Raw genomic sequence first — 24,158 nt, 5'->3', positions numbered from 1 at the left:
GGATACATGTGCAGGATGTGCAGGTTTGTTAGATAGATAAATATGTGCCATGGTGGTTTGCTGCACCTATCAACCCATCACCTAGGCATTAAGCCCCACACACATTACCTATTTTTCCTGACACTCTTCCTCCCACCACCGACCCCCAACAGGCTCCAGTGTGTGTTGTTCCCCTCCCTGTGTCAATGTGTTCTCATTGTGGAACTTCTATTTTATATGTCTAGTTTTTTGTGTAGTTGTTTGTTTGCTTGTTTTTGAGACAGTCTTACTCTGTCACCAGGCTGGAGTTCAGTGGCACAATCTCGGCTCACTGCAACCTCCACCTCCCAGGTTCAAACGATTCTCCTGCCTCAGCCTCCTGAGTAGCTGGGACTACAGGCACGTGCCACCACAACCAGCTAATTTTTGTATTTTTGGTAGAGACGGCATTTCACCATGCCGGCCAGGATGGTCTCGATCTCTTGACCTCGTGATCTGCCCGCCTCAGCCTTATATTTGTAGGTTTTTCCAATATTTCTGCAGTCCAGGCCTTCAGTGTGCTCCATTATAACCATACATTCACTGTAAGGTTTTCTTTCTTTTTTTTTTTTTTTTTTTTTTTTTTGAGACGGAATCTCGCTCTGTAGCTCAGGCTGGAGTGCAGTGGCATGATCTCAGCTCACTGCAAACTCCGTCTCCCGGGTTCAGGCCATTCTCCTGCCTCAGCCTCCCGAATAGCTGGGACTACAGGCACCCGCCACCATGCCCGACTAATTTTTTGTGTTTTTAGTAGAGATGGGGTTTCACCCTGTGAGCCAGGATGGTCTCGATCTCCTGACCTTGTGATCCACCCACCTCGGCCTCCCAACGTGCTGGGATTACAGGAATGAGCCACCGCGCCCGGCCGCAAGGTTACATTCTTAAAAATAAATTCTTAGGACCAGAAATATGTATTCAAAAGGAAACTTTGGAAGCTTTTGACATGTTTTGACAAACTACCTTCTTGTTATGTTGTCTGAATTTACCCTTCCAATAGTACTTTGTGAGTTTATACCATCATTCCACATCCCTGGCAAAATCGGGGGTTTCTTGCCAAAGTATTATTTTATATACACTTAAAATTTTATTTTTGATGTGACAATACATAATATGGTTCAAATATCAAAGGAACCACTGGGTATACGAGAGAAAGTCTCTCCTGCCCATGTACACCATCCCCCTCTGGGGACACACAAATACTCAGTTCCTTGTATAATTTATGCATTCATAAGTACAGTAGTCTAAACATATTGCTCTGAACTTGATATTTTCCACTTATCTAAGATATAGTCCACTTATCTATATATCTTGAACGCAGACAGCTCTTCATTCTTTTTTATAGATGCACACTTTTCTATTGGTAAATGTCATACACTTAACCAGTCCCCTTTTCACTGGTTAAGGCATTTAGGTTGCCTTTAACCTATTGCCATCCATACACTGTAGCTGTGAATTACCTTGTAAATATATCACTTTGTACATGGACAAATTGTGTGTGTGTGCGCGCGCGCGCCTGTGTACATGCATGCGTACATGTCTATGTTGAATTTCTGAGTTACTAGGTTCAAGGATTTTTTTAATGTTTTTGTTCATTTTATCAAAGAGGGAATGAGGGAGAGAAAGAAGGAGACAGAAGAGAAAACATTAGAAAATTTAGTGAGGCTGGTGGTATTAAATGGTGGGAAATGTCATATATTTTTCCCAAATTGCCCAGTTCTGAAGTTTCTGGTTTTCTCTCACTATTCTCTCTTGTCTGTTTAAATGTTTGGAAATTTCAAAAGATTAGGGACAAGAAGAAGGATGGGTGCTAAAAACCAAATAGCAGAGCTGCCTCCAATTCTACAAGAGCTGTTTTACCATTAGCTGAATTCTGATAAGAAAGAGCAAAGGCCTCAGAACAGGGAGAGCTAAGCCTTTAAGCCCTGGAGGTGAGTTTACACACTATATCTTCAGAAATGTGAAATGAAAATATGTTTAGAGATGGAAAATAATTTTCCAAAGATAGGATCATCCACAACATAAAGGATCAAAATTTCAAAACCTCAGTTACTTGCCTTCATCTGACAGTGATTTTTTTTCTGGGAAAAGTTGATTTATGTTAAATAAATCTTTAAAACAACATGCAAAGTGCACAAATCATAATTGTATAGCTTAATGATTTTTCACAAAGTGAACACATACATGCAACCACCACTCCAATTAAGTAACAGAACATGACCAACATCCCATTAGCCTCCATTATTCCCTCCCAAACACTACTCCCCAAAAGTAACCATTTTCTATCACTATCAATTAAATCTGTCTGTTTTATAACATTACATAAAGGGGAAATGTAGGATATATTTTTGTTTGATTTCTTTTGCTCAACATTATGCAGAATTCATTCATGATTTTATTTTTCTCTTTCTGTTGTGTGACTGCATTCGTTCCACAAATATTTACTGATATTTACCTATATGCCAGGTGCTGTGCTAGCCACTGGAGACACAATGCCAATGATACAGATAAGGTCCTTGCTCATCTACAACTTACACATGGGGAGATTGTCTTCCTACTCTGAAAATGAATATTTGAGAATTTAAAAGGCATTGCTTTCCAGGGAGACAACTGAGGTTTCTCAATACAGATAGCTTCAAGGTATTCATCTTTCTAAAAAGTCAAAAGTATGTTCAGACTAAAGTGAGCTTCAGTGAATTTCTTTATCTTTACTTACAGAATCTCCCAGCATCATTTGCCTGCTGTATAAAGGCAGAGGCCTGCAACATATAAATCTTAGTTACATTTTCAGAGCGGTATTCAGTGCAGCCCCCTGACTAAATAACTGTAATATGTCTGCCAGTCAAGACTCTGGGGAAAGGATGATGTCTGTATCATTGAAATGCTATTTTAAACACACTTTTTTTTGCAGACAAATTCACAGAAGAGTAATAGCTAAGCAATATTTTCATTTTTTTTCTTCTTTCTTTAAATTATACTTTTTGCCCTATTTCAGTTTAGGAAAAGGATTGGGAGATACATTCCATCTGGTCAGTGACGATTTTGAATTAATCCAGAAATCAGAAGGGGATATAGCTAGCATTATTTCAGAACCCCACACAAAGTCAAAAATTCTAGTGTCTACATACATTAACTTTAGAGTTGATAGGTATTATTGACATTTGTAAGCAATGTTTAAAAGTTTAAATTAGTACAACATTGAGGTAGTTCAACATGTGCATTAATCCTAAAGGCTTAACAATTTTAAGAGCATTACCAAAAAATCTAAAGTGCTTGTACCTATCCTCCACAAACTTGTCCCCTCTTCTGTTCACCATATAAGAATTTGGAGTACATCCTTCTAGACCTTTTTTATATCTTTATACACAAACGCATATATGTGTAAGTTGTTTTTCCTATAAACGATACACACACCATAGCACAACTTGGTTTTTTTCCCTTTGACAGTATTTTTTGAGATCTTGGAAGCTAATGTCTACCTGGTTCACTCTTTTGAACTGCTGTATAGTGTTCCACTATATGAACATACCATTTTATAAAATGTAGCCATTCTTTGACTGAGGACAAGTAGTCTCCAGATTTTCACTCTTACAAGCAATGCTGCTATGAACATCCTTGAGCATATGAGAAAGTATCCCTCTAGGACACACATCAAGACTGATTATGCCATCACTTCTTTATAAGAGCATCTTGGCCCTTAACACTAAGGAAGCTCTTGAAGGCTGCGTAGGTCTTATTTGTATCTGTGTCACCAGAACCCAGTGTAGATGGGTGGGAGTTAATGACTGCCTTCCATGACATCAGAGTATAGGTCCGGGGTTTCCCAATATCTCTCCACTTCCCAATCTCTTGGTTGGTTCCTTTTTGCCTACTAGTCATTTAGAAGGCAGACATCCTAAAGCCTTTGTTCTTGGCCTTCTCTCATTTCTCTGGCATCTTTCCCTAGGTCTGAAGCTCTCAGCTCAAGCTGCATATCAGAATTAATGGGAGAGCTTCTGTGTATTACTAGTGCCCAGGTCTGCTTTCCAGAGGTTCTTACTTAGCTGGTCTGCAGTGGAGTAGGTCCCATATAATCACATTTTTTTTCCTTAAGACTCTCCGTGTCATATAAATGTGAGGCTAGAATGGAGAATCATTGCCCTAGGCTGCTGGTTCTCCTAGTGGGGCCCCCAATCAGCATTATCCGTATCCGCTGGGAACTGTTAGAATTGCAGACTCTTGGGCCCTACTCCAGACTAACTGAATCAGATATTCTGGAGGATGGGGCTGTACAACCTATGTTATGACAAGCCCTTCAGATAATTCTGATGCATGCCAAATAAAGTTTGAGAACCACTGCCTAGAGTGACTGATGCATTCCCCCTGACTTTGTAACCATGCAGAAAATTCCTTTTTTCTCACCTCCACCCTCACCCCTCTCCTGGACACCAACTGCCTCACTGACATTCTACTGCAGTGTCTCCCCAGTATCTCCACCCTATTCCCCACTTATCAAGCTTTTTTTTTTCTCAGTCTTCTCCAACCCAGTGAATGGCACCATCCTCCAAGTTGCTGGAAGCAGAAACTTGGAATTCATTTTTAAGATATTTTAAAATAGGTAATGCATTTAGGAAGCTTAAAATCAAGAAGGTACAAAGAGGTGAACAATGACAGTCTCCCTCCTACCCTTATCCCCTGCTGTGGACTGAATTGTGTTTCCCACAGAGTTCATATATTGGAATAAATTCTAACCCCCTAACTCCCAACATGACTGCATGTGGAGATAGGGCCTTTAAAGAGGTAATGAGATTAAATTAGATCATAAGAGTGGGAACCAAATCCAATATTAGTGTCCTTATAAGAAGATGAAGAACTAGAGAGGAAAGGCCATATGTGGGCACACAAAAAGGTGGCGGTCTGCAAGCCACAGAGAGAGGCCTCAAAAGAAATCAACTCTGCCAGTACTTTGATAGTAAATTTGGCTTCCAGAACTGTGAGAAAATAAATTTCTGTTGCTTAAGCCACTTAGTCAGTGCTATTTTGTTACGGTAGCCTGTGATGGTTAATTTTAATGTGTCAACTTGACTGGGCCATAAGGTGCCCAGATATTTGCTCAAACATTGTCATGGGTGTTTCTGTAAAAATATTTGTGGATGAAATTAACATTTAAATAAGTAGATTGAATAAATCAGATTGCACTCCTTAATGTGGATGGGCCTCACCTAATGAGGCCTGAATAGAACAAAAAGGCTAAGCCTTCTGCAAGTAAGAGAATTATTCCCACCTGACAGCTTTCAAACTGAAATATTGGCTTTTTCTTACTTTGAGACTCAACTGAAACATCATTTCTTCCTGGATCTCCAGCCTGCCAGCCTTCAGATGGGAACTACATCTTTAGCTCTCCTGGATCTCAGGCCTTTGCATCCAAAATGGTGCTATACAATCAGCTCTCCTGATCGCTAGCTTGCCAATTCACCCAGAAGGTTTAGGGACTTTCCATCCTTAATAATCATGTGAGTCAATTGCTTACAATAAATCATATATACATATACACACATACACACACATACACTCTGTTGGCTCTGTTTCTTTGGAGAACCCTATCTATAATGTACAACTGTAGCAAATTAATGCATACCCCATCTTCCCAATTCCCCATCATCCTCACACAGTAACCACTGTCCTTAGTTTCTCACACATTCTTTCAGCATTTCTTTACAATATATACACAAATAAAATTAGGAAATACTATTTTTCTCCAGCTTTTATATATATATATATATATTCTTTTTGCAGATACATTATATTTCATTGTCTGCATATATCTTGATTTGTTAAATCAGTCTGCTATAGTTTAGGTTTTCATTGTTTTTGACATTAGAAATGATACTGCAGTAAAGAAGGTTGTGCATGCCATTTTCCACACATGCAAATATACCGGATATATAAAATGTAGGCTGCTGGTTCAAAGGGTCTATGATTTTGCAGTTTTGATAAATGTCAAATTGCCTCCTTAGAAGTTATATCAACTTACTCAACAATGCGTAAGAGTTGTAATATATCCCCCAAAGCCTCAGTAATTGACTGTGCATGTCAAACTTAATAGTTTGCATATCTGATTACTGAAAAGCTCACATTGGTATAGTTTTATGAGCACCTTTTCACAAGTTTGTACTGTTTGTATTTCCTTTCTTGTGAGCTATCAATTGGTATCTCTTGTAGGTTCTTATTGTATATCAAAGGAAAAATCTCTCTTTGTGCTATGAGCTGAAAATTTAACTTTCAATTTTGATTATGATGTGCTATGGTTTGAATGTGTACATCAAAAAGCATATGTTGGAAACTAATTCCTAATGCAAAAGCACTGCGAGGTGGGGCCTAATGAAAGGGGATTAGGTCATGAAGACAGAGAGAATCAATTAATGCTATTACCAAGGGAGTGGGTTCATTATAAAAGGGAGCAGTTTAATCTCCCTTCTCTTTCTCTTTCTCTCTCTTTCCTTCTCTTGCCCTTCTGCCATGTGATGACACAGCAAGAAGGCCCTCTCAAGATTCTGGTACCTTAATGTTGGACTTACCAGCCTCCAGAACTATAAGCCAATAAATTCCCATTCACAATATATTACCCATTCTGTGGTATTATATTATAGCAACACAAAATGGTCCAAGACATACTGTTTCTTATCATGCAGAATTTGTTTGTTTTATAATGCAGTTAAATATTTCCTTTTTTTTTTTTTTTTTTCTTTTATGGCTTGTGGATTTTGAGTCATAGTTAGAAGGCCTTCCTTATGCCACAGATATAAGGTAATTATTCCTTCCTTTTTCCTTCTAAATCAGTTTTTGGTTAAATTTTTTACATTTATTTACTGATCCATTTGATATGGATCAAGTATGTACTTAAAGTATGAAGTATAGATTCAACTTTATGATTATTTGTGTGAGTGTGTGTTTTACCAGATGACTACCAAATTATTTCTGGCAGTGTATACTGGGTAGCCTAGACTTTCCCAATGAGTTTGAGAAGCCATGTCTATCAGAAACTAAATTATCACAGTTACATCTCTTTCTGGATTTTCTACTTTCTTCCATTGGGTTTTCTGTCCATTTACAATCCAGTATCACCTTATTTATTTATTGTTGCTCTAAATTCTCTATTAACATCTGGCATTAATACTAGATTTTTCATATTGCTCTTCATTTTCAAAGTTTTTTGAGATGTTTTTGTTTGTTTATCTTCCCAAATAAAATTTTGGATTAATTAGTCTCATTCAAACAAAACGAAATAACAGAAATAAATTATTGATATTTTTATTTCTAGTCATTTTATAAACTATCTTAGAAAGAACAGGCATCTTTGTGATATCCAGTCATCCTAAGAACACAGTGTCTTTCAATTTAGTCACATCTCCTCTGAGGTCTTCATTAGTGTTGTAAAACATAATTCATATAGGCCATGCAGGTTTCTTGTCATTTCTATTCCCAGTGATTTTGTTGCTGTTGTTTATGGAAATTTTATTATTTTATATTCTTTATGTGGGTGTTATTTGTATATAGGAGAGAGCAATATCTGCAGTATAATTTTGGAACTCATTATTGATACCCTTATTCTCATCCCCATCATAATATCCTTCATCACGTCCTATTAATCCTACCTTTAAAATATACTTTACATGTATCTGATTCTTGCCACCCCTACTAACAAACACCAGCCTCAGTTCAAGTCACTTCGATTTCTCATCTGGATAGCAGAATAGCCTTCTCAACTCTGTTCTTCACATAGCAGCCAGAGTGATCTTTTAAAAATAACAAAAAGGGCATATTGCCATGCCCCTGCCTAAAATATTTCCATGGCCACTCCTTCTATTCTAAATGAAATCAGATTCCTCACCTTAAAGGCCCTATATCAGCTGGCTGCTGGCTGGCTCTCAATTCCATTCTTTTGTCCGTTTCTTTACTTTGTAAATTTAAAAGCATTTTTTAATTTTTAATTTGTATGGATACATAACAGTTGTACATATTTATGGGGTATGTGTGATGTTTTGAGACAAGCATATACTATAATGATTAAATCATGGTAATTGGAATAGCTATGACCTCAAACATTTATCATTTCTTTGTGTTAGGAACATTCCAATTCCACTCATTTAGTTATTTTGAAATATACCCCAACCCCATTCTAAATCATCTTCTCCTTAATCATAGAACCCTAGGTGCAATGGCTTCTTGGGTTATGAAAAACTCCACCTTCTTTCCTAGCTCAGACCTGGCCTTACTGTTCTCTCTGCCAGGAATATTTTTCCTGCTGTTCTTTTAGGGCCTGGCTCCTTCTTACTCTCCTTCTTCTACTCCTTCTTATTCTCTAGGATGCAATTTGCTTATCACTTCTCAAAGGGGTTTTCTCTGTTCATCTGATCTACGCTATCTCTCTTTTCATCTCTTTTACAATACTTAGAACAAATTTAATTATATGCTTGTTCATGTATTAGCTTATTTTCTGCTTCTCTTCCCCACTAGCTGTGAATGCTTCTGCTATCTGCAAAGAGCATAGCAGACGGTAGGTGTTTGAATAATGTATTTATTGAGTGAATAAACAAATATCTTTCTTGTTTACTAGTCAAGGGCTGGGAAAGCTTATGTTTTTTTCCTGTTATTCAGCTATTATTCTCCATTCATGTCTTAAATCCAGGGTTACCATATATCCAGTACTTGTATTTCTAAGTCACAAGTTTCCCTCAAAAGCCTGACTCAACCATCATAAATCTCTTCCTTGTATTTGTTCTCATATATGCAAAATATATATGGTTATTTTCAAATAATAAAACACGTTGAATATTACAGAAAAAGCTAGGGCTATACATAATTTATGAGAAAAGTTTTCCCTAAGGGTGGTGATACTATCATATATATTTTTTATATATTATCTGTATATTTACAAAGAAAAACATCACTTTTCTCATTAAAAATATATTATATTCTTGTAAAAATAATCAAACGGTATAAAAATGGGTATCACTGAAATGTACAAAGTGTAAAATATCTCCGAAATTCTTACTCCAGAGAGAACCATTGGTGACAGCTGAATGTATATCCACCTTTCTAGACATTTTTTTCTCTGCATATCATATTTTAAGCACAGGCTGAGATTTTGTTGTAGCTGTTTTATTTCGTTTTTACTACAGTAGAACCCAATTAGACTAACAACACTATGAGACTTGCTTGCTGAATAATGCATTTTGGACATAGTTATATGCTAAACATATGGTTCTTCCCTCCTCTTTTTTTTTTAACAAGTGCCTAATATTTCATTTATTTACTGTCTCTAGATGGTTCCTTTCTCTTTTCACCTGGTCAGTGTGAAGGACAGGGTCTTGAATTTTGTCAGGTTTCTTTTTTTTGAGAGCTCTGCCACTCCTCAATGCAAGGACCAAAGTCACCAGTCAGAGAACAAATCATTTCTTTACCTCAGCCACCATTTTGTTCGAAAAGGTAACATAGAACAAATGTTAAGTTTTCCAAAGTCCAGATTTATGATCAGAGTTAATGAGCCAAATAATCAGCTGTAAGAAACACTGATTAGAAACATTTACATGAGTTAATTTGTGTTACTGACTATAACCAGAATTTAGGCACCCTCACCATGGTGGTACTTCCAAACTCTTGCTTTAGTAAAAGAAAACGGTACTTCCAAACTCTTGCTTTAGTAACTGTCCCGTTTACAAAGAGCCCAACAGTAGCTGAAGTTTATTACAGTTATGTTGCTGTGAATGCCACCAATACGTACTGTCAGAACTGTTTTGAGAGAAAAAACTGCAAAACCAATTATTTTGCCAACATTGATAGGGACTGACGAAGCACTGATTGCTAGGTTTACATTTCAGGAAACAACTTATTTTATATTATGCGTGCCAACTAATCCAAAGGCAGTACATGGCAAATACATCATTTATAACTAGCATTGATTTGATGCCCCAAAATCTCATTACCAGGTCGAGTTGTCACATGCAGCACATCTACATTTTTGTACATTTCAAACGTATGCAAATTAGTTTGGATAATGAAGGTATTATTTCTTGCTCCCAGCCCCTTGCCATTGTGTTAGGTAGTCACAGTAGTTGAGATTATTTGAAAAGTTTTCTGAAAATCTTCTTTATAGTGGACCCCCAAATTAGCTCATCATGGGGAATTTAAATCCTACACCACTTTTGCAACTACAAGACAGGCCTCTTCACCATATGCTATTTTTAGAGCAGGGCCCACAGCACAGTCTGAACAATACAAAGACTTGGGCTGAGCTGAGGGCAATGGGAGTTTGTGAGACTGGTTGTGGCAATGAGACCAATGAAGAAGAATAGTGCTCCCAAGGGCCAGTCTAATCGTTAGGCGAATGAGTGGTTTGGGATGCTGGGAAGACATTCTCCTCAACTCCAGTTGGCCTGATATCCAGAATCCCACATCTGTGAATGACTCCCTAAACCATACCCTCTTTTGGCCTCCTGGTCCCCACCTGTCCGGATATCTGAATTTCTACTAATGTCTGAATTTCCACTCTTTGACACTGCATCCCTAAGCATGACAATTTATCCTATATTAAGCTTGATAAAACATAAATACATATGAGAATCAGTACCATGTAGCAATTTAAGAGGGCAGGTTCTGAAATCCAACAGCCTAGCACTGAAATCCCACTCAGCTACATATTGGCTGTGCAACCTCAGGCAAGTTACTACTTATCTTCTCTGTACCTTCATTTCCTCCAGAAAGTGGGACTAATGACATTACCTGTTTCATAGGGTTGTCAGGGGGACTGAATGTGGTATTATTCACTGTTCCTGAAAGTAAGCATTAAGATAAATATCATTAGGACACACTTATTAAGCATCATCTGGCAGAAGTGCTTACTTTTGAAAATTACTTTTTTGCATGTGTAAAAATTATTTGTCATGTAAAAATCATTTTTTGTTGTTGTTTTTTAATATTCAGAGGGAAAATTATGTTTTGGCTATTTGAAAAATTCTGCCAGAAAGAAAAGCCCAGTACTTGAGAATGTGCTAAATTAAATCTATATAAACTACTAATCCAAGCAGACTGTAGGGAGTAAATCTGTTTAAAACATTAAAAATTTCATAGAGGAATAAGGGCTCACAGTAAAGATGAGTATGAAAAAATACATACCCATTTGCACACAATTGGCTGTTTTGTTTTGTTCCTTTTCTAGGGGAGAAAGGCCCATAAATTGGTTATGGAGAGGGGTGAGGGGGAGGTTAACTGAGAAAGAAAAGCTAGCCTGCTAGTGGCTCTCTGGGTCGGGAATCAGGAACCACTCTTCCTTGACTAGTGGGTGGGTTCAAGTAAGCTCGCTGATTTGGACATGCTTACTTCCTCTATGTCAGGCACTAAGCTAACACTTTCATTGATCAAGTCATTTTCATAACATCCCTATGAGGCAGGAAACCATTATTACCTCCTCTTTAGGACATGCAAAGGATACCGAAACTGCCCACAGCATAGGTGTAACTCTTACTTACCGTGCTGAGCAATAAAGGGAGGCCCTGTGCCTTGTTACTCATGATCCTGAAGTACCCACTGGGGAAAGCCTAGCTCTGGAAATGTCTCGTTCCAGAAAAAACGAATCATGATGATTCTGACTAAAGCAGGACTTGCCTCCCAAGAGTAATAATAACACAGTAAGAAACAGAAATTACTTCAATCATTCCTGGGGTGTGTGTGTGTGTGTTGTGTGTGTGTGTGTGTGTGTAAAAGAAGGGCTTTTCTAAATTAAAAACAAAAACCTGGCTCTGAAACTAGAACCAAATTAGTGGCAATAGTAAGCTCACTCATTTAAGGCATATTTGTGAAGTGCCTACTATGTAACCATGGAGGAAACAGATTTGTCCTTTGCCCTTGTGTACCTTAAAGACTAACAAAGGACACCAAAACACAACAACATGTGTGAACCAAACTAGGACAGGGAAAGTTCTGGACTCAGGGAGCATAAAGCGCTCTGGCACGACTCAAAATACTCCTAGGGTTATCAGATTCCCTGCTAGTTAAAGATGCCATATATTTAACAATTGTCTACATCAAATGTGCACTTTTAGAGAACAAAAAAATTGTGCTTGCACACATTGAGTTGCTCATTTGGCTGCAGGTTAGAAGTAGTTTGGATCTAAGCTAGAAGTCTAGCACTTCTGAATTCCATTTGTAGTTATGATGTTGAACCCCAGGTGTGAAGCTCTCATTTCAAGGATAGTAGAGGGAGGAGAAAAAGGATTTGAAGCCCTAAGAATACAGTCAAAGAAAGATTAGTGGGATTCATATGGGGCTTTAAAGCCTGAGCAATAATGTGAGTATGGTCTTCCAGAATGACAAGTAAACAAGGAGCTCCTGGTGAGTGAACAGGCTGAAGTTGGGATCACCTTCGTAGAACTGCTGTAAGTTGGTCATGAGCTATACAGAGCCACCTCCAAAATGGAACTGTGACTTTCAGAGTAGTGTCAAGAAAAGCTAGTTAGAACTTTAGATTTAGCATTAGAAGAAAAAATGATGTTCTTACAGATGGTATTCATCAGGCCAAATATAAATGCTGAATGATCAAGATCAATTAGGTGAAAATCTTTATGTTACTAGACTGCTATGATTAATGGAGATCACAAGCTTTGGAGGTAACTGGACCCCAGTGTAAATCCCAAGTGCACATTCCGACTCTGTAATGCCAGGCAAAGTCACTTAATTTTGCTGGGTCTTATTTTCATTATAAGTAAAATGAGGAGGGTAAAACCCAGATGTCAGGATAGCTATGAGGATTAAATAATTAGCACAAAGAACTCAATGAAGGGAATCTACTGTTATTATCAATAATGACACAAACTACTTTCTCTACACTACCTGTTGCTTTAAGTCAGTAGTTAGAAGACTTTTAAAAAATACACTAAGGTCATTCACTCACAGGGCAAGGAAAGACAATACAGTTTCTATCCACTGCAGTCTGCAAATAGGAAATTGGATCAGAGAGGACATAGTACACATGGCCTGGTACACAGTAAGCACTCAAGAAAAGATTCTCATTATTATTATTCAGACAAAAGATTGGAACCCAAATTATTTAGTTAGCACAATTGTCGTTTTCATTTCTTGTGATGTAAAACACATCTCCCTAAGATTCTTTAGGCCCAAGGTCACAGAACTCAGCCACCACCAGGTCCCAGCTTGGTGATTCACTCACCAGAATGCAGTGCTACCAAGTACTAGGGGCTTATCTGTTCCCCAAATCACCTGACGCTGCTGACCACTCAGGAAACTATTCACTTGAATTCTGGCTCCTGGGCCCTCCCTACCATTTGGGTGTGGGTTTCCCCTTTCTGTGGAAATTGATGGCATTGCTTCAAGTCTCCTTCCTGCCGTTTCCAGTGGCATTAGGCAAACAGAGTCATTGGTGATGTCATCACTTTCATTTCCATTGGCCAGATTATTTCTCCCTAGTGACTAATATCAATCATCACTCCTCTGGGATCTAATTTTCATGAAGAATCAGCCAATGAAGACTTCCACTTAACCTACAATACCATTCAATTCCAGTAAAGTCCCAAAAGAAAATGGGCTAAAAACTGTCCCTCCATTAACTCCAGGTGACCTTGAAAAGGTTTGCTTCTTTCAGAGCAAATTTTTATGAGGGACCAATTTATTTTATTTTATTTTATTATTTCTTTTCTCTTTTTTTGTAGAGACAACGGGTTGCTATGTTGCCAAGGCTGGTCTTGAACCGCTGATCTGACCTCATGCACTCCTCCCACCTCAGCCTTCCAAAGTGCTAGGATTTTAGGCATGAGCCACTATTACATGCCTAGTCTTAGTAAATATTTCTTGAATACCTACTATGTGCCAGATCTCTTCTAACTGCTGAGGAAAAAGTTGTGAAATATCAGTGAAATAGCTGACATGATTATCATTAAATACTTAGCATTAGAAGAAAAAGAGAGAGCTAAAGAAAAGTTATACATAGAATAAAAGCTTGAGGCAATTCTCTGAATGATTTTAGTCATTTTCCCACAAAGCAACCCTCCAAAAATCTAGCAATGCTTCTGATTAATCAGTTATTCATGACATATGATAATAGTTATGAACTTGGATTGAATGACTGAAGCAGAGTTTTAATCTTGTCTCTCACTTACTGGATTGAGGGGGTCAAATTATTTCACTTATTCAGAACTCAGTATCCTTATCGGTAAAATGAGATTACTGACACTGCCTTCCTGAAAGGGCTGTTTTGAGAATTAAATGCTGTATGTTACCTCATGGTAAGTACTGAATAAGAGTACTTATTTAGACAAAGAGTAATTATTCAGACAAAAGATTTTTGCCTGAATTGTTTAGTTAGCTCAACTGTCCTTTTCATGTCTCACGATTTAGAAGACTTTTCCTAAGATTCTTTAAGACTGTTTTGCAGATGTAAATGCAGAAGCCAGCTAATACATTGAAGAAAAGATGAGCAGCCTCACTAAGGATGAGAAATTCAGAAACCTAGGCTCTTGGTCATCTCAGGAGGTCACCAAGAGATATTTTGTATCTTCCTGGCCTATCAGCTCTTGTGGATCAATTTTTTTAAAACTGTAGCCAAAGTTCATTCTTCAAGCAAAGTCCTGAAAAGAAAGCAAAGGAGAGAGTACACAAAGGAGGCTTCTGTCCCTACATATCATAATTTCTATACTGTTAGTTAACTTCTGTTTGCCAGGAGGGATTTAAACTGAAAGAGAAAAAAAATATTTAATGGAAAATACTGAAAAGTGCTATACTTTTGAGTAATTTTACAATGGAAGTACTGGAATATTTTCCACAGGAATCAGCCAATAAGATTGATTTCTTGATATTTTTCTGTTCCTTACTAAATTCTCAGCAACTCCCAGACACTGTGATTGTGGGGAATTTTATTATAATAAAAAGAAATACTGTGTATTAGAAAAAATGTATTTTAGTGAATTAATTTGGAAGTTCAAGGTTTAAATGCCATTCTCTAAAAATCTCTAATTGTGCACAATACAGGTGTTGTTTTTCCATTCTTACATTTTACATACCCATTATGAAATTCTAGTAATAAGACGATGGTAACATCATCAATTTGGGTTAACAATTATTTAGCAAATTCGTCTTGCCAAGTCATTTTTACCCTTCACCAGAAGAAATATTTGTATTAATATCTCAAGAATAGTTGACATTGCTAGCATATTGTGATTTGGTTCCTGGTGTTGGCTATCTTTGGTATTTCTAGTCCTGAGTGCTAACCTACCACGCAACAGAACCTCAACCCCGGTTATAGGATACTTGGGCAAATACATATTTATTAGTCATATATTTATATATTTTTACCCATATTGTCATGTTTTTTATCTTGAAATTAACATTTTCTATCTTCCGGAGGGCTGGTTAAAGAAAAAGCGCCACTGAACCACCCAGGATTGAACAATTCTCTCTCACACACACACACACACACACACACACACACGAAGGTGTAGCATGAAGCATCTGCTTTCAGTCTTTCCAAGCATCTCTCAGGCTGAAAGCAAGCGGAAGTGATTGAGAAATCCCTCCAGGGACTGGTGCTTCCCACAGGGATCTACAACTTTACACTCCATCCCCCCTTCCCCTCCCATCTCTAAACCCCCGGGTAGTAAGGAGCGGCAGAGTCCCCGCCCCTTCTCGCTGCCAAAACGCGTTCTTAACCTTTTTTAGGGCCGGGGACCTAGAGGATGCTATGGACCCTCCACGAATGGTGACAGAGGTTGGTGGAAAGCACCAACACTTTGCGAAATTTTCAAGAGACCACGTATTCGAAACTCACTCCGAGCTGCAGGATTAATAACCCCATTTCTAAAACTCTTGACTTGGGGCGATTAAATCGAGAGCGGAGCTCAGGTGCCAAATCTCCTCCCGAGTGAAAAACTGTAGGAAGGGAAGGCGCTCCTGCGCTGGGCCACTTTCACTTGTAAGAAACCAAAAGAAGGGGACTGGTGGCAAGAGATAGGGACGGGAGAGAAAGGAAAAGGAGAAATGTGAGAAACAGAGAGGGACACGGTGGGGCGGGGATAAGACGGACATCACAGGGAAAAATGAGAGGGGACAGAGTCTCAGAGGCACAGCAACAGGGAGACAAGGGGGAGGAGAAAAAAGAGACTCGGAAGGGAGGAGAGAGAGGAGAGGAGAGGAAAAAGACTAGAGGGGAAGTGGCTGCACGCGCGCCAGGAAAGGGAGAGAACTTTCCCTGCTTTCCCTCCCCGGGGCAGGGAATCTCAGAAAACCCCACTTCAGCGAGGTGGCGAGGACCACGACTAGCTGCCCCGGCGCTGGTGACGCCTCTGGCCTCCGCCTCTTGCAGCCGGCAGGGCCTCCGGCTGCGAGTCCCGCACGGGCCGGCCGAGGAGGGGACATGGTCTGGAAGGAGGCGGTCCCCGTTCGTCTCGCTTTCTCCTCCCCTCTCCTCCTCTTAGAGGCGTGCACCGGGGGCATTTGAGAGGCTGTGGACCCGCGGCCCCCCCGCCTCCGCCCCCCCAGCCCCCCATTCAAGAAGCCGCTCAGCTATCCCGGCCAGCACAGGGCGCCCGGCGCGCCTCGGAGCGCAAGTTCCTCGCCTTCTCCTGCCCGCTCGCTGGGCATTATGCGGCCAAGCAGCCGAGCCCCAGTCCTCCTCCTCCTCCTGCTCCTCCGGCTCCTCCTGCGGCCCGAGCGGCTCAGCTCTCGGCAGGCGGCGGCGTTGCTCAGCCGAGCGCAGACGGGACCCTCGCAGCGAGACCTCAGCGACTCCTAAAGTCAAAAGTTGGCGGCGGGCGCCGGGCTACGCGCGCTCTCCACGGCCGCTGCCTCGCGTCGCCGCCGCAGCCAAGGAGGGCAGGAGGGAGGGGGGTGGGGGCAGCGGAGGGAGGGGTGGGAAGCACCATGCAGTTTGTATCCTGGGCCACACTGCTAACGCTCCTGGTGCGGGACCTGGCGGAGATGGGGATCCCAGACGCCGCGGCGGCCGTGCGCAAGGACAGGCTGCACCCGAGGCAAGGTAACCAGGCTCCGGCCCCCGGGACCCCGCCGGCCCCGACGCCGCCTCCCAGTCCTCGCTCCCGGGCAGGGACACCCCACAGCGGAGGCCTCTCTCTTTTTCCTAGAAAGAATTATCTCCCGCTTTGCAGCCTCTCCCTTCTTTGGGTCATCCCCAATCAATTGCTAGGGAGGGACACTGTGGAAACGAATTTAGGCAACCCCCCCACCTTGCTGTTAGCCGGATATATCCCCATCCCCACTCCCACGCTGCAAACTAAAGTAATTTAGTAATTGGGGGCACCAGATAGCGTCGTTTTATTTTATTCAGGTTATTTATCAATATCTTAAATCATATATATTTTGACTTGTTAATTGTCTGGCTCGGAATAGTGTATTCTCAGCACCTAGCACAGGTCCTGTTACTGGCACATAGTAGGAGCTTTGCAAATATTTGTCCACTGATTAAGGGTGAAGGGATTGGCTCGAATGGGCTGGAAAATAAGGTCAGAACAAAGTCCTCACCTTCGTTTTAAATTAAAGCTTGAGGAAAAATGAATTATTGGTTCATATACCTCTGCTTCTCTCCGCAGTGAAATTATTAGAGACCCTGAGTGAATACGAAATCGTGTCTCCCATCCGAGTGAACGCTCTCGGAGAACCCTTTCCCACGAACGTCCACTTCAAAAGAAGGCGACGGAGCATTAACTCTGCCACTGACCCCTGGCCTGCCTTCGCCTCCTCCTCTTCCTCCTCTACCTCCTCCCAGGCGCATTACCGCCTCTCCGCCTTCGGCCAGCAGTTTCTATTTAATCTCACCGCCAATGCCGGATTTATCGCTCCACTGTTCACTGTCACCCTCCTCGGGACGCCTGGGGTAAACCAGACCAAGTTTTATTCCGAAGAGGAAGCGGAACTCAAGCACTGTTTCTACAAAGGCTATGTCAATACCAAGTCCGAGCACACGGCCGTCATCAGCCTCTGCTCGGGAATGGTAAGTGGGCGCGCGCCACCTCCTCTCCCCTTCCGCCTCCTCGCCCGCCTCTGGAAGACTTAATTGCCCTCTAAGCCTAGAGACCCTCACTGTGGTGAGGCTCCCCTCCTCTCCGGCGTTAAATATCAGCTAGAAACTCGTAGGGTTTGGGTAGCTAGCTCTGTGCGTGCGCGTACACTGGTGTGGAACGCACACACCCGCCCCCAGGGGCTTCTGGATGTTTCAGAGCTTTCTGGAGTTTGGACTCGGTTCAGCGGCGCATTGCCCAACGCTGCGAGGCGGCCTGGAAGTCAGTTTCCAAACTCGGAGAAAGTTGCTGGAGTTGCGGTTCCCTGCAGCAAACTTGGCCACCCGGGAGCGGAGCAGCTGAGCGCAGGGCGGACCAGACTCCTCATTGGTGCGCCTTGCATCGGGGATGTGGGGCTGAGGATCCCCGGCCCAAGGCATTGGGAGTTCCTTGTGTGTGTGTGTTGTAGAGGGCGGTGCGTAATCTCGAGTCCCCGCTTTCTCTCAGGGCCTTTATTCACGCGCCAGGAACCCTGAGGCTGAACTGGATTGACAGGGAGCAGGTCCCGTCCCAAGAACGGAAGGGTGGGCCGAGGGCTCTGGGGGCGGGGGAGAAGGCGGAGCCTACCCCGGACGCTTTGAACTGGGGTGGAACCGAGGGTGGGGGTGCAGCGCAGTCCAACTCTGCACCCTACTGGTGGGGTGGCCGGGAGAAACAGAATAGTGGGAGACAGCCTGGAGAGGCTGTCCGGACGTAATTTCGGTTCATCTGGGGTTTCTACTACTTAGGGGTTCCAGGGAGTGGAGAGAGGGAGCCTGCGGCGCACGTTTCCTTAGGAACTGAGGCAGGGGAGGGAGACCGCCTTCTTGCGCTGCCAAATACGCATTTAGCAGGGAATCCACGTTGGTTCCCCGACTCTGCCGACCCCTGCACGTGCCCTCCAGTGGATCTTACAAGGCATCTGCCCCCGACTTCTCGCCATTTAAGGAGTCGCTGCTGTACGGTTCTGGCCCGAGCAAGGGTGGTCCTTGACTTTCCCAAGCGACGTGCGTTTCTGCCACGCGCGTGTGACGCAGAAACTTACCCGGGTCAGTCTCTCCCAGCGCATGGCGCTGTACGCGCAGTGGGGTCGTAGGCAGTGTGCCCGGTGATGCCTTTACTCTTCCCGAAGCACCCACAGCCCCTCCCTCCCTTTTCTAAGTGGGACCTTGGATACTCACCCCCGGACACTGGGCTGCTCCATCAGTGCGCTGTCGTTCGCGGCTCTCAGAGTTCCCAAGCGCATCCTTCCTTCTCTGCCTTGCATTGGAAGGATCGGGTGGGGAGCATGGCAAGCCTGAAGCCTGGGAGGGGGTAGTTCTAGCCTGCTGGAATTAAAGGAAAGGGATAAACCCCTTTAGCCCCCAGCAGAGCGCCCGGAGCCGTGGCTCCCGAAATGCGCTGTCGAGATTGTTTGGGGGTGGGCGGAGACGGCAGCTTGGCGAAGTGGGAGGGGGTGCTGCGGTGAGTCATCGCTGCCCCAGGACTTAGGGCAAGAGCTCCGGAATCCTTCCCGTCTTTGAAAGGTTAAGGCTGGGATAGGCAGAAGTCAGCCGTCTGAGCCCAGAGCCTGGAGTGCCCCCAGATTCCAAGATAGTAACCCCCAATTCCAGGACCGTAGGGATAGGACTGCGTGTGTACGTCAAGTTTGTAAACAGTCTTAACTCCTCCTCTCTCCCCGCCTCCACACCCGCTGAAGCCGAGTGGCCCCAGCAGTTGTATAAATATTTTACTGCGCAGCACCTTCATTTTCATTGGCAGTTTTAGGTGGTAATGGGCACGTGGTTTCTTTGGGAACTGAGGACTGGGGTTTCAGAAACGACTACCTGTACTGTAATAATCTCAATTATGTTGCGTTTAATTCGCACTCTGCCTCTTTTGGGGAAAAGGGCCCTCATATATCTTAAGGATATGCGCTGTGGCTCTTTGTATCTTCAGTCATTAATCTAGCTCCAAAACCCCTGCCCCTTTGTCTTCCTTCTGGAAGTTATCTCCTCCCAAGACTTCCCCTTACCACATATGTAGCAGTGGCGTCATGATGTTGCTAGTTCTTCGCCTAGGAGTCTTCCAGGAAATCTGGTAGACTCTTGGGAGTCTACCAGATTTTGGAGTGGGCCGTGCCATCCTGCCACCCCAGTCACTTGTCAGTTTTTCTGAATTTCATCTGAGATGGGTCGCTCACCTCTCCTGAACATCTCTACCCTAAATCTATATCCCTTGACTTTTCTCCCCCTCTCTCCTTAGGACTGATGTCTAAGAAATACTACACTGGGCTTCTCCAGTCTTTCTCCTCAATCGCTAACATTTGGCATTTGAGACTATTTACAGTGCAGTCAGTCACATCCACATATCCAGTCTCAGCTCCCAATCTTTCCTCCACAAATCCTGCATTCCAGGCCATGGGTTTTACACTGCTTTCTCTGCACCCCACTCTCAATCCTAGTCTTCATTGCCTTTGTGCCTTTGAATTTGCTTGGTCTTCTCACTCATCTTCACATGCTCAAATCCTACCCTTCTTTGGAGGTGTATATAATTTACATCTCTTCTTTCCCAGAAGACCTTTCCATAGTTCCCCAGGTTGATGTCATCTCTCCCGCTCCACCTTCATAGACACTTCTGAGAGTATCTCTTATGATGCTTAGTATGTTCTCCCTTACATCAAGGTTCTTGGTACATGTGTTTTATCCCTTTCTCCTTGGCAACAGGGTCAGCATCAACTCATTTTTCTCCTATATTGGAGTTTTGTATGTTGTACTTAGTATGTACTTAGTATGTACTACATATGTATATTTAGTATACATGTTTGAATAAATAGTCACCTTAACCAAGAAAAGATAACTCTTAGGCCCACCTTTGTGAATCAACAGCACAATTAATTTTGGCATCATATTGATACGATTTATTGAGCTCTTATTATCGTCTGCCTGGCTATTATAAGTAGTTTACGTATGTATTATCTCATCCAAATCCTCCAATAACCCAATCCTCAAAACAACGCATTTTACTGACAAGAAAAAAAAAATCTGAGACTTTGAGAGCTGGAGACTTGCCCAAGGTCTCACAGCTCATAAGTGGGAGGGTTGGGATTTCAACCAGGTCTTTCTGATCCTTGGCGCTTAACCATAGACCAGAGACTGATCCTGTTCTCCTGAAGAGAATCTCAGGGTTCTTTTCTAAAAAAGCACAGGACTAAAGTCAGATTAGACTCAGCACTAGCACTGTCCAGCTGCTTCTGTACCATGGAAGGGGAACTTGGGCCCAATCACTTCCTCCTTCTGTGTCTTGGTTTTCCCATTTACCAATCAAAGGTGGCAAATCGTCACCAGCTGAGCTCCCTGGCTCTTTCCCAAGACTCATGTCTCTGATAGGTTTCATATGTTGTGATATGCGCTCTGATTTGTGCTGGGAGAACACCAGAGTTGTGTATTGAAAACAGGCAGAGAGTAAATTTATTAAATCACTTCTCTGGCAACTAGCTACTCTGTCTCTTAGTCTGACCACACCTGAGCTGCCCTTTTCTTAAACCAGGGGCTCATAAATCATGTGGAGAGCTTTTAAAACAAAAAACATTCTAGATCCATCCCTAGAAATTCTGAATCTGTGAGTAGTGGGTAATTCCCCAAATCTAATTGAAAAACAAAAACAAAAAATCTTCCCAGACAATTTTGAAGCTAGCTGTTTTGGGGAACCAGTGTCTTAGCCTAGTGCTGCTCATACTTTATCATGCATAAGAATACTCTGGGAGCTTATTAACATTTCAATTCTTGGACCCTGCCCCTAGAGATTTTGATGCAATAGATCAGATTTGAGGTGGAGCACAATTATTTGAATTTCTAATAAGCTCCTGGATGATGCTGATGCGGATGCAGTTGCTGATGTTCAGGGAGTCATTTCTCCTGTGTCAATGGAAGGAGGCAAGGCATCAGATTTTTTTTCCAGCATGGGAAATGGGAAAGTGGAAGAGAAGAGAGAAGCTTGATTTCTCCCGTTAAATACCACTCAGCAACGTGGCATAGGGAATTTTTCAGCGTTCTTGTAATTTTTGGTTTGGGTGGTTCAGTCTTGAGGTATCATTTATCATTTGCAAAAACTTGGGTATGTGGGGTGAAAAGGAGCAAAAGTGACTTGCAAGGTGCTTAGAATGATTAGGAAGAGCAAATTTTATCTTAAAGGTTAGAGGCTAACGATGGCAACACCAAAAACCGTTCATGAGTTCTAAGTCTTTGCAAGGTGTCAAGCATTTTGCTAAGCACTTAATTATCATTATCTCCTTTAATCTGCACAGTAACTCGTTACATTAAGTATCTTTATCCCCAGCTGACAAACAAGGAAGCTTAAGCTCAGAGTGGTTAAGGAACTTGCCCAAGGTGAATGGGTAGGTGGTGGTGCTGAAACTGGAACCTAGAGCAATCAAGCTTCAAAGCCTTGCAGGACATCACTCCCCTATTTTGCAAAGGAAAGGGTTGGTGAGAGGATCATGTGCCAGCATTACAGGTGGTACCACCTTGAATGCATTGTGGCCAAAATATGCTTCTTGAATTTGAATCAATGGGAAGACTTCAATAGGACAGCTTTTCCTGCTGGAATGCATACTTGTCCCTAAGTTTCCAGGCTCTTTAAGTTTCCAAGACTCTTTCAACAGCCTGTAGTAATATTGGAACTTGAGCCCTAAGGAAGTATTTCTTAGAGACAGATTTGGATGGCAGGTACAATCAACTGGAGTCAAACCAAGAATCAGTTACTGATATGACACTTTGGAAGGCTGAGCCAGGAGTTCAAGACCAGCCTGGGCAACATATTGAGACCCCCCATCTCTACAAAAAGTAAAAAAATTTAGCTGGGCATGATGGCATGCACCTATAATCCCAGCTACTCAGGAGGCTGAGGGGGATCGCTTGAGCCCAGGAGTTCAAGGCTGGGTGAGAGGGCAAGACCCTATCTCTAAAATAATAAGAATAGTAAATAATAAATAATTTTTAGAAAATGTACTGATATGACAGAGAGTGAAAATAAACCACTTCTCCACATATGTTGCAGCATTTTCAGTTGAAACAACCCTTCTGAAAAAGAGTTTGGGTAAAATGACACCATCTTTACTTGAAAATGTTCTTTTGTTTTTCTTCCTCCCAATGACTGAGTTATGTTAAATCAACCTCCCATCTCTTTCATTTGCAGCTGGGCACATTCCGGTCTCATGATGGGGATTATTTTATTGAACCACTACAGTCCATGGATGAACAAGAAGATGAAGAGGAACAAAACAAACCCCACATCATTTATAGGCGCAGCACCCCCCAGAGAGAGCCCTCAACGGGAAGGCATGCATGTGACACCTCAGGTATTTGCTTCTTGCTTACCCAGAGAGTCCAGCTCTTTGAGATGGGTAAATTGCTATACTACAGAAATGTAGCTCTCTTCCAGTCTACAATGTGCTACCATATGCATTATTGTTTATTCAGTCCTCAAATGAGGTAGGGATACATATCCCACTGTACAGATGGGGAGACTAAGGAGAGGTTTAGTACCTTTTCAGAGGTGCACAGCTAAGAAGTTATAAAGTCAGGATTTGAACTCAAAGTAGTGACTCCATGCCCTCTATGGGCAGAGCTGCCTTTTTGGTTGAAGTTGCTGATTTTTAGGGTTCAGCTTGAGTAATATTCAGGTCATGATAGTAGCACCCTCAGTCACCAAATGCTTGTATTTTTTTGGCATCTTCTGTTCATTTGGGTGTTTTTTGTTTGTTGTTTCACCATGTGCGGTTACAGAAATGTCTTATAAATGGAAGTCACAACAACGTATGTGTTTGTTGAATGTTTCCTATAAACTTCAGGTTTGCTCATGTTCTGTGACTTAAGGAACTGTAGGCAGGTACCTGTACGTTATGCTGTGAGGTACCAATCAACCAGTCAAATCCTATAGTCTCCTTCCATCCTGGCCAGATTCTTTGAGGTTTTGTGCTGACATGTTTGGCCATTGTCAGGGATACGTCATTCTGGGCACTCTGGAAAGCTTCTGTCTGTGTTTCTCCATCTGCAGTCTTGTAGCAACACTCCACTGCCTCAGAAGCCTGGTTACTTTCTGCCTGATGATAGGTTATCCTATGAA

At 42.1% G+C, this 24,158-nt stretch overlaps 1 protein-coding gene and 1 long non-coding RNA gene across 4 annotated transcripts in view; one reads left to right on the top strand and one right to left on the bottom strand.

The window, feature by feature from the left end:
* LOC104660496 overlaps positions 1-19,703 on the bottom strand; it is a 325,315-nt gene extending 305,612 nt beyond the window's left edge. The window contains exon 1 of the long non-coding RNA XR_004055024.1: positions 19,235-19,703. This is a non-coding gene — a long non-coding RNA (uncharacterized LOC104660496). The remainder of the gene's footprint in view (positions 1-19,234) is intronic.
* The window catches only part of ADAMTS9 (ADAM metallopeptidase with thrombospondin type 1 motif 9), a 177,751-nt gene continuing 169,738 nt past the window's right edge, over positions 16,146-24,158 (top strand). For all 3 annotated transcript variants that reach the window (XM_010360865.2, XM_010360866.2, XM_010360864.2), the window contains exons 1-3: positions 16,146-17,035; positions 17,607-18,007; positions 23,229-23,391. In XM_010360865.2, the coding sequence (XP_010359167.1) occupies positions 16,921-17,035; positions 17,607-18,007; positions 23,229-23,391 (679 nt within the window). In that variant the 5' untranslated portion in view covers positions 16,146-16,920. The remainder of the gene's footprint in view (positions 17,036-17,606; positions 18,008-23,228; positions 23,392-24,158) is intronic.

Source organism: Rhinopithecus roxellana, chromosome 1 (genome assembly GCF_007565055.1).
Source record: "Rhinopithecus roxellana isolate Shanxi Qingling chromosome 1, ASM756505v1, whole genome shotgun sequence".
NCBI classification, from domain to species: domain Eukaryota; kingdom Metazoa; phylum Chordata; class Mammalia; order Primates; family Cercopithecidae; genus Rhinopithecus; species Rhinopithecus roxellana.
Note: the sequence above shows the minus strand (reverse complement) of the source record. Positions and strands in the feature narration are given on the sequence as shown.